Consider the following 11,022-nt stretch of genomic DNA (forward strand, 5'->3'; position numbering starts at 1 on the left):
GGGAATCATTGCGTACCTCCTCAAATCGTATATACTTTAAACACACCCTATAAACTCTTACACATGTAGGAACATGCCATTATGTAAACACTTTGGGGCCATACTTGCGAACATTAGAATCAGTTTAAATTTAAACAGTTTGTCTAATAATGCACATCAGCCAATTAAAATTGCCGATTTACTTGCACGTTATAGAACGCTGGTCCCATCAGATAACCTGGCACACATTAGCCCCAATGGTGTATATAAACCCTGGATTGCTGATGCTATGTATTGGCCAATGAGAGGCTTTGAAGCCACCTGTTGGCCATATTGGCACTTAGAAGCAGAAGAAGAAGCAGTCCTCCTCCTCCATAGGAATGAATGGAATTCTACAATATTTAATTAAATGTTTCAATGACAAAAGTACAAGTATTTAAATATGTTGTTGTAGTGGGGACAGTAACATTAGAACTTCCTAAAAATGATACTTTAAGTAAAATGTATATACAGTACGAGTCAAAAGTTTGGACACACCTACTCAGGGTAAGAGTGCAAAGCTGTCATCAAGGCAAATGGTGGCTACTTTGAAGAATATCAAATATATTATTTCATAGAAAAACCCTTGAATGTGTAGGTGTCCAAACTTTTGACTCGTACTGTACTAATAAAAATATATTAGGTATGCACGATATATCGTGAAAATATCGGAATCGGATGATATTAGCTAAAAATGCAAACATCGGTATTGGCCGATGTCTAGTTGAACGCCCAATGTGCAAAATCAATGTCGAAGCTGACGGGCACCCCTATATAACGAAGGTACATGATGTAATGACGCCACGTAGAATTTGTACGTGCAACACAGCATTCCAGGACCCTCTATACAGGAAGGAAGATTTTGCGATTCGCCACCTGGTTATCTAAGATTTTGTGAAATCTTAGATAGCAGAAAGAACTTATATGACATGTTTTGTAAAGTATTTTCTGCCTTAGAAGAAGATGGAGCTTTTGGCAGGAGAGCGCACAGTGTAGCACAGTATTGGGTAAGAGTCTCACACATGGTAGACATATTGCAGAGTGTAATGGTGCGTGTGGTGCGTCTCTGGAAAAAGACTAGTACTTTAGGAGGAATGGCAAAGAAGAGGAGGGATAATSAGATCCAGTGCTGCCTTTGGCTGCCCAGTCCCACAGAAGCTCTTCATCCTCTCCTGAGAACAAACAGCACCTATCATATCACATATAGTACATCTGCTTATATAGAGTTGACATCAAACACATTCTCATCTTCAACAATAACTCAAGAAACCTATTCTGACAGATACCTCATAGAACAATGGGACTATAGAGTTGAGATCAAACACATCATCTTCAACAACAACCTATTMATCCTCTACCAAGGAMATGCATATCATATCAGCTGCTAGAAAACGTATTATCAACAACACCTGTACAACCTATTACAAGGGAGAGATGCCCACGTAATCTGATCAGACTAGTGAAGGATCAGACTTCCTGTGTGGGTGTCAATCACCATCAGATGAGGCTGCCAATGAGGTTACCTGCYTCTCACCTGTTCACTCATGAACTTCAACTCAGAGGGTCCYGGAAGGATACAGGCCATCTCCAACCCATGTGCTAAGAATGAACTCAAGCAACCTGCCACCAACACCCCAAAGGGGTCACATAGGTATGAGTTGTGTCTCTGCAGACCGACCGGACCAAGGTCAACTGCCGCTATGTAACATGTACTAACGGGGTACAGGATTCGATAGGATGCTCATAACAGAACATACTTAGTTAACAATGCAACATTTATAGAGTAAGAAGGGAACCTTTCACCMTGGGAGAGACAGTTGTCATCTCCCAGGGCAGGTGAAGTCAGTGGGATAACTTTCAGTCAGATACTAGCATGCCTGTGTCTGCTCCATATAAAGTGAGAACACCTACAGCAATGTTATTTACCAGCACATACTGTACTGCAGGGTCCCCCAACTGGTAGCCCTCAATGTAATTTATATTTAGATAATGATCCCTGCTGTACTGCATCCTTCAAGGACAAAAAGTTTAATGTTTCAACAGAAATATAACACTTCTCTGTATTTACACAGAGAAAAGAAAGTGTCTGAACTGAAAACTATGAGGAGAGAGGAAGTTATAGGAAGTGAATCCCAGTGTTGTCAGACTTCTGTGCAGGTGTAACAGATTAACTTTACGTCCGTCCCCTCGCCCCGACCCGGGCGCGAACCAGGGACCCTCTGCACACATCAACAACAGTCACCCACGAAGCATCGTTACCCATCGCTCCACAAAAGCCACGGCCCTTGCAGAGCAAGGGGGAACCACTACTTCAAGGTCTCAAAGCGAGTGACGTAATCAATTGAACCGCTATTAGCGCGGCACCACCGCTAACTAGCTAGCCATTTCACATCGGTTACATAACGTTATTGTGTATTCTAACATAATGACGCAGTTTTACGTTATCACATCACAACGTCATTTAGCAACTTTTAGCAACAAATCAACCTGCCTCTAGCAACTGACCCTGAAAATTCGTTGGCAACACTGATCGTACCTTCAGCTTCATACATCCGACTCGGAATGTTCCTGTGCCTGCCACACAATATTGACATGCAAAAAAAGTTATGTAATCACAGGCAAATGTTAACTTTTGTCATTTTGGGTTATGACAGTCGCTTACCAATCAGTTACAGCATTTTTTGACAGCATTTCATTCGGAAGACAGTATTGGCTTGAAGTGACTGAAATGCAGCAGAAATGTATTGGGAAGTTCAGAGTGATCAATCAGGCAATAATGTCCTATGGTCTTCTGAGTAGAAAATGTCTTCTCCATCTAATTTTGTGGCCTGGTCTTGTCCGCTCGTTTCTAACGGCTTGTGTTTATAGTAGAGGGAAACAGTATGTACTTAATTATATGTGTTCCTGAGGGTCTTACATTTCAGTGATGGGATAGTATTTTGTAGGTTAACTATTCAAAAGATGGAGCCACATGTTGCAGCCTGGTCTCATTATACTAGATGTAACATAATTAAACAATCCGGGAGACTGAAATTAATATGTGTTACATTTTGGTATGGTTACATAAGACAGATGGTTACTTGTCGGGGTGGATGGGGGCCGTATAACACCAACGTCTAACAACCAATAAGTGAACGTCAAGCAACCGAAAACGTTCGCAAATTCGATTCTCATCACAGAAAACTTTAGCATTATTACCTACTTACCAACTTTTCCACTACTTACTACTTTTTTAGCTACTTAACATGTTAGCTAACCCTAACCTTAACCCTTTTAGCTAATCCTGCCTCTAAACCCAACTCCTAAACTTAACCCTAGCTAACGTTAGCCAGCTATTTAATGTTAACCATCTATCTACAATTTGTAACATATCATACAGTGGGGCAAAAAATATTTAGTCAGCCACCAATTGTGCGAGTTCTCCTACTTAAAAAGATGAGAGAGGCCTGTAATTTTCATCATAGGTACACTTCAGCTATGACAGCAAAATGAGAAAAAAAATCCAGAAAATCACATTGTAGGATTTTTAATGAATTTATTAGCAAATTATGGTGGAAAATAAGTATTTGGTCCAATAACAAAAGTTTATCCTCAATTACTTTGTTATATACCCTTTGTTGGCAATGACAGAGGTCAAACGTTTTCTGTAAGTCTTCACAAGGTTTTCACACACTGTTGCTGGTATTTTGGCCCATTCCTCCATGCAGATCTCCTCTAGAGCAGTGGATGTTTTGGGGCTGTTGACTTTCAGACTTTCAACTCCCTCCCAAAGATTTTCTATGGGGCTGAGATCTGGAGACTGGCTTGGCCACTCCAGAACCTTGAAATGCTTCTTTACGAAGCCACTCCTTTCGTTGCCCGGGCGGTGTGTTTTGGGATCATTGTCATGCTGAAAGACCCAGCCACGTTTCATCTTCAATGCCCTTGCTGATGGAAGGAGGTTTTTACTCAAAATCTCACGATACATGGCCCCATTCATTCTGTCCTTTATCACGGATCAGTCGTCCCTGGTCCCTTTGCAGAAAAACAGCCCCAACATGATGTTTCCCCCCATGCTTCACAGTAGGTATGGTTGTTCTTTGGATGCAACTCAGCATTCTTTGTCCTCCAAACACGACGAGTTTGAGTTTTTACCAAAAAGTTCTATTTTGGTTTCATCTGACCATATTGAATTCTCCCAATCTTCTTCTGGATCATCAAATGCTCTCTAGCCAAACTTCAGACGGGCCTGGACATGTACTGGCTTAAGCAGGGGGACACGTCTGGCACTGCAGGATTTGAGTCCCTGGCGGCGTAGTGTGTTACTGATGGTAGGCTTTGTTAATTTGGTCCCAGCTCTCTGCAGGTCATTCACCAGGTCCCCCCGTGTGGTTCTGGGATTTTTGCTCACCGTTCTTGTGATCATTTTGACCCCACGGGGTGAGATCTTGCGTGGAGCCTTAGATCGAGGGAGATTATCAGTGGTCTTGTATGTCTTCCATTTCCTAATAATTGCTCCACAGTTGATTTCTTCAAACCGAGCTGCTTACCTATTGCAGATGCAGTCTTCCCAGCCTGGTGCAGGTCTACAATTTTGTTTCTGGTGTCCTTTGACAGCTCTTTGGTCTTGGCCATAGTGGAGTTTGGAGTGTGACTGTTTTGAGGTTGTGGACAGGTGTCTTTTATACTGATAACAAGTTCAAACAGGTGCCATTAATACAGGTAACGAGTGGAGGACAGAGGAGCCTCTTAAAGAAGAAGTTACAGGTCTGTGAGAGCCAGAAATCTTGTTGTTTGTAGGTGACCAAATACTTATTTTCCACCATAATTTGCAAATAAATTCATTAAAAATCCTACAATGTGATTTTCTGGATTTTTTCCCCTCATTTCGTCTGTCATGTTGAAGTGTACCTATGATGAAAATTACAGGCCTCTCTCATCTTTTTAAGTGGGAGAACTTGCACAAATGGTGGCTGACTAAATACTTTTTTGCCCCATTGTATTTGTCCTGCAAATTCGTAACATATTCTACATCTTTTGCAATTTGTGACATATAATACGAATTGTAATTCGTAATATATCGTAAGAAATGGGTGATGGACATCCACAAATGATAACATACTGTAATGAAACAGCAGGGAGCAGGTCTCGAACCCTCGACCTTCAAGCCCGAAGTCCAGCACGCTATCGACTGTGCCGCAAAAGCATGCTCAAGCGGCAGAGTCGATTTCCGCGTTTATAAACCCAGGATCGTTACAATACCATACGAAACATAACATATACTAAATGGAGTGTCTCTGATTTACTTACAGAATAATAGGAAATGCTCTGAGAACTTAGCCATCCCAAGAAAGGAAACAGAAACCACTCTTTATTACAACAGCATCTAGTGGCTACCGGAGGTTACTGAAGTAACCCTGGTTTTATGACCCAAGCGTGAACTCTCTCGGACCCCATTTTCAAATYAGGCGACCCCACACGAGGTCACGACYATTAGTTTGGGAAATGCTTTAAACAGAACGGTAAGGGCRCCAAACAAARACCTGGGRACATGTTTTCCCACGCTGCACATCCGGATCCAGTGTCGATTAAAYCAGTAGCCTGCTGACTCTTAACAAGCTAGGAGGTTGGTATATATACACTAGCACACASKTCTGCTACTTTAAATCATTTATTGATATAGCTAGCACTAAATCATTACGTTTTTCATTGCTGCCTTATCAGTTCATGACTTGGGCAGGAGCTCATCGGAGCCGAGTACCAGYAYCTCAAATGTTCTAGGCCTACTGCAACTAAACATAAACAGTATCGGCACCCATAATGAGTACAATAACCCATTTCAGTCCTAGTCAAGCACTGTGCCTTATTTAACAATATCTTGCATATTCCATCTTGCACTACATGACCAAAAGTGTGTGGACACCTGCTCGTCAAACATATCGTTCTAAAAATACTCTGCATTAATATGGAGTTGGTCCCCGAGAGAGATTATATGTGAGAGTACTTGGCCATGATAGTGGGAGGTATACCTCTCAGGAGTGACTCGCACTGTTTTGAGGCTTTCAGTGGAGTTAGAGCTTGTACTTTTTTATATGTATGAAATATACAAGTTCAAACAGGTGGTGCTTAATATTAAGTATTTCTCTAGGGTATTCCGTTTGAGTTGTGAAGGTACAGTATTGTGTAGCTCCTTCTTAAGATAGTATAGTTTAAAGATTTGGATCTTTGATGGAGAGCCGGAAATCGCTCTGCTTCTTTTAGAGTTTTGTTATGGTAGAAACTAATTCCATCCAACTAAGGTCCTTTGTATGTCTTCTTGGGCAGATGACACACGCCTATGAGACCTATTGTGGTACATGGAGATAAGGGCTGGGGTAAAGATAGGTGTATAAGCTTCATTAAAATCCTACATGGTGGATTTTTCTGGATTGTAGGAAGTATTATACGGGCCTCGACTCTTTTTTCTCGTCCTACATGTCATAGTTGGACAGTGGTACCTATGATGAAATAACAGGCCTCTCTCAATCTTTTTAGATCGTTGGGCATGGAAGCTCATGCGGCATGACCAGAGCATTGGGGTGAGCTGAACTAATACCATCTTGCCCACTCACTTATTTGCCTCCCGCCATTGTACACACACCCCAATGTCGTTCCCCTGTAAGTATTATCATGGACGGTTAACAGAAATTTAGGTTTTATATAATACTATTATAATCATCTTTAGTTTCAGTTTGGTCGCTAAATATCTTATTGATGACATAGGTTTGATTGAATGTGACGTGTCAGATTAGTTTCTGCTGCGTAGTATTATTTTGTCAAAAGAAATGGGCTCGCTAATTGGGAAACATGTTCGCTCGATCCTAGAAGTGATGGAGCATGTGTGTAAAGCGGTCGGTGAACTCTCAGAATCGCAAAGGGGCGATCGGCGAGAGGTCTATGCGGTGATATCGCTAGTCACATGGTACCGCCTAGTGTTGGCTCGCAATGACCCCCGGAATGTGTCACCACCCACGCGCGCACGCTATCTCATCGTGAGGTGATGCGGGCAGAAGCCTGACTCGAGGCTCACGCAAGCGCGCACAGATTAGATAGGCATCTATCTCGCACAGATTAATTTGATAAACCCATACCAGGGATGCGATATGCTTGCTAAAATACCCATATGTGTGTTAATGTGTTAGTAACCTTATATCAACGTACTTATGGAGTGTCTCGGAGTACTTACCTCACTACAGAAGATGAGACTCGGGACAGATTTGTGCTGAGATCCTAGTCCTCCCAAGCAAAGCGATACCACCGAGCAAGACACCGACCTCTTTTCTTAGCAACAGCAACCTTCAGTGGATAGGGAGAAGGACTTACTTCTGTAGTAACCCAGTCCTCGGTGTCTATAGTGACCAACGAGACCGGGAAACATCTCTCGAGAGGTAAACATATAACATTCAAATTAGGCGGACCGCACACGAGGTTCACGACTATTAGTTCTGGGTCCACTAGTTGTGCGTGTTGTGTGTGTAGATAGACAGTGTAAGGGTTATGAACTTGTCCGCAGCTGCCCCTAATTCTACTCCACGCGTACAGAGATATTGCGCTGTGATGGGGAGGTGCAAGGTATATGTCCACTGACTGCGCTGCTCCAGACACACGGTCCTCTTCATCACCGGATCAGTGTTCTTATATGATTCGATAACCAGCTCAGTCCTGCTTGTAGCTACAGATAAACAAAGCATTATGTCTTGTTGAGTAGGTTTCTTTCTGTGCTATATATGGAGCTTGATAATGGGTCAGCAAAGCATTAGCCTCATCAGGATCTCTGGGTTCTATTTATATACATTACATTTTTTTTGAACATGATTTGAGTAGTGTAGTAGTTTATTTGTCCCATTAACACTACACCATTAATCGTCCTCTTCTGTTTTTTTCATTTGGCTGCTTATCAGTTTCATGACTTGGGGGCAGGGAGCTAATGCGGAGCCGAGTTACCTATCTACAACAGATCTAATCTCTCGCGTCGCTCGATCAGTCCATGGTATACTGCAACTAAAGGGAAATGTTGATCGTGAAGGCTCCCCACCTGACTACTATGAGCTCACCACAATCAAACCGCAATTTCCATGTTGCAGTCTAGAGATATAAGACGACCTATCAGTGCAATTATTTAGACTCTCTACATATCATAGTGCATATTTCCATCTTGCACTACATGGACAAAAGTGTGTGGAACCTGCTCGTCGAACATCATCGTTCTAAAAATACTTCTGCATTAGATAATGGAGTTTTGGTCCCCCTTTTGGGCTGTCATAACCAGAACTCCACTCCTTCTGGAAGGCTTTCCACTACATGTTGGGAAATTGCTGAATGAACTTGCCTTCAGGCGGAACAAAAAAAGGGCCTTCCCCAAACTGTTCGTCAAAAGTTTGGACCGCACAGAATTGGTCCCTAGAAATGGTTTCTTTGGTTTTTTTTTTTTTTTATGCTGTAGCGTTAAAGGTTTTCTTTCACTGAACTAAGGGCCTAGCTCGCTAGAACCATGCAAAAACAGCCAGAAAATTATTGCCTCCTGCCGACCAAAACTTTACATGTTCGGTACTTATGCATTGGGGCAGGTAGCTCGTCTTCCTGGCAATCCGCAAAACCCGATTTGGTCGTCAGAGCTGGCCCAGAAATGGTGAGGCCTCGATTCTCACTCGCAAGAGAAACCATATTTGCGCACTGTTCCAGAGGTTATGGTGGGCGAGCTTTAACACCACTCCAGGCCGACACTTGGGGCAAATTCACGCATGGTGATCTTAAGGGCTTGTTTGTGTGGCTTTGGTAGGAACAATGGAACCCCATTTACATGAAGCTCCTGACGAACAGTTTTTCTTGTGCTGACGTTGCTTCCAGAAGCAGTTGTGGAATTCGGTAGTGTTGGTGATTGCAACCGAGGACAAGGCCGATTTTTACGTGCTTCGGCACTCGGGCGGTCCTGTTCTGTGAGCTGTGTTGTGGCGTTACCACTTCAAAACGGCTTGGAGCCGTTGGTTTGCTTTCCTCGATTCTTTCCACTTCACAATAAGCACTTTACAGTTGACGCAGGGCAGCCTTATCGGGCGACAATTTGATCGAAACTGACTTGTTGGAAAAGGTGGCAATCCTAAATGACGGTGCAAAACGTTGAAAGTGGACTAGCGTTTCAGTTAGGCTTCTCTGCCAAATGGTTTGTCGTATAGAGATTGGCAATAGCTGTGTTGCTTGGAATGTGTTATAGCACCTGTCAGGCAACGGGTGGTGGGCTGAATCAACCACAGTCACCGAATTGTGAATGCTATGCAATATTTTTATTAACTAAGCAATAAATGGAAAATGCAATTTTCGTATATTTACGGGTTTCAATGTATCATCACGCGGATAACAGGGCAACTGGGCAACACCCCAAAACCCCTCCCTATATAGCTTTAACAGTAGTTCCTTGCTTCAGAGCAAGCGCTGTTATAGTAGGAGGTCCCCAGTGTGGTTTTCAGACTTACGTGGCCTTCACTGGTGGTGTTGTGGCGGCTTAAGCTAGTCCAGGCCTTAGCGCTCCGGAGGGTTCCGCTGTTATCTTGATAGAGTGCTGTCTTGCCCCACACGCTGTGTTGCAATTCACAGTTTCCTGTTTGTTTCGTTTCTTTTCAGTACTTTTGTCCAATCCCTTGCTACCCCTTCGTGAAATGGCACCCCTCCCTCCAAGAATTAAGTGCAAGTCATGCTATAATGTTTAGCCACACTTTGTTGCAGCAATTTAACACACCACACACAATGTTCAATGTACTTATCAACTCCCCACATACAATCAATAATGCTCAGGAACGTCACAGATCTTTTGAGGTTTAATGTATACTTTTATATTACGTGAGGGGCTTTTTTTTATTTTGAAAAATGTCCAAAATTTCAAAGAGACCCGTGAGTTAACCGGTTTTTAGTGGTTGGCTGGACTGACGCTGATTAAGCAGACCTTCTTACGCAAAACAGTGCATAAATCCTTCATTGGTGTGGCATTTCCATCAACGTAGCCTACGTTGGTTAATTAACCCGGTCTTTTTGAGAAAAATTCCTTGGGGGCCGCCTTTCTGGAAGGTGACTCATGCATAGGTTTTCTAAGCAGTTCAATCGCTATGGGTTTCTAGTTGGCTGCAACTTTGTGAGCAGTGCCGGGCACGGACTTTTTCCTACTTTCCTGCACGTGTTACATTTTTCTACTCACCCCGAAGTAATAGATATAGAGAGAGAGATATATATGCTATGGTCCGCATGGTCCCTCTGACCTGTCATTTGGTTGAATAACTCAGTGGTAAGGTAAATGTGGACCGAAGTTTGAAGCGACATGTGACCTCGTAGCCATTTTTTGTTCTGTCGTCAATCAAAATTTTTCGACAGGTTAAAGCCAGGGACAAATGAGATGTCCAATCCGCAAACCATCTTGTTGACCAAATGTTCGGTTGGTTTCTGTCTTGGGGTCTTTTTCTGAGCAGGTGGTTTGTCCACTCGGATGGGTTTGGGGAATTTCCCGCTGTGCTGTCTGCAGATGCCAACGCGGTGGCCCTTCTCATGGATATGATAGAGATCCCAGGTAGTTCTGGTTGAGGACCTGGTTGCAGGCTTCTTACAAGCATTCGTTGCTCTTCTCTGTGTGGATAACTGTGAGCCAGTACTAGGCCTGCTCGCCTGTGGATTCGTCATTGACGCGAACTGGCACAGGACGCTTTTGGGGAGGCGTTCGGCCATTACAGTCAGCGACGTGGCCAAGGCTAACGGTGACAAGGTAGATTTGTGGGACTGCCGACCGGGCTTCACAGGACGTGTGTTCTTGGGATGTGAGGCCTTAGCCTAAACTTTCTGTGTATGAGATCCCATCTTGTTTAATTCAATTACACGTGTCGGTGGGGTCGCCAATAAAGAATCAACACCGCTGAAACATGCCTTTCTTAAATCAATACACAGAGAGTATATATATATTTTAAGAACTGCATATTTAGTTAAAAGAAAGTTCCATGTTAGCAGGCA

At 43.1% G+C, this 11,022-nt stretch overlaps 1 protein-coding gene across 1 annotated transcript in view; it reads left to right on the forward strand.

Moving 5' to 3' along the window:
- The first annotated feature begins 1,562 nt into the window (after positions 1 to 1,562).
- Positions 1,563 to 11,022, forward strand: part of LOC112067847 (peroxisomal succinyl-coenzyme A thioesterase-like) — a 15,383-nt gene continuing 5,923 nt past the window's right edge. Inside the window, exons 1-3 of the mRNA XM_070434701.1 lie at positions 1,563 to 1,669; positions 10,491 to 10,588; positions 10,668 to 10,832. Of these exons, the coding sequence (XP_070290802.1) occupies positions 1,563 to 1,669; positions 10,491 to 10,588; positions 10,668 to 10,832 (370 nt within the window). The remainder of the gene's footprint in view (positions 1,670 to 10,490; positions 10,589 to 10,667; positions 10,833 to 11,022) is intronic.

The sequence above is a fragment of the Salvelinus sp. IW2-2015 genome, linkage group LG24 (genome assembly GCF_002910315.2).
Source record: "Salvelinus sp. IW2-2015 linkage group LG24, ASM291031v2, whole genome shotgun sequence".
In the NCBI taxonomy this organism is placed as follows: domain Eukaryota; kingdom Metazoa; phylum Chordata; class Actinopteri; order Salmoniformes; family Salmonidae; genus Salvelinus; species Salvelinus sp. IW2-2015.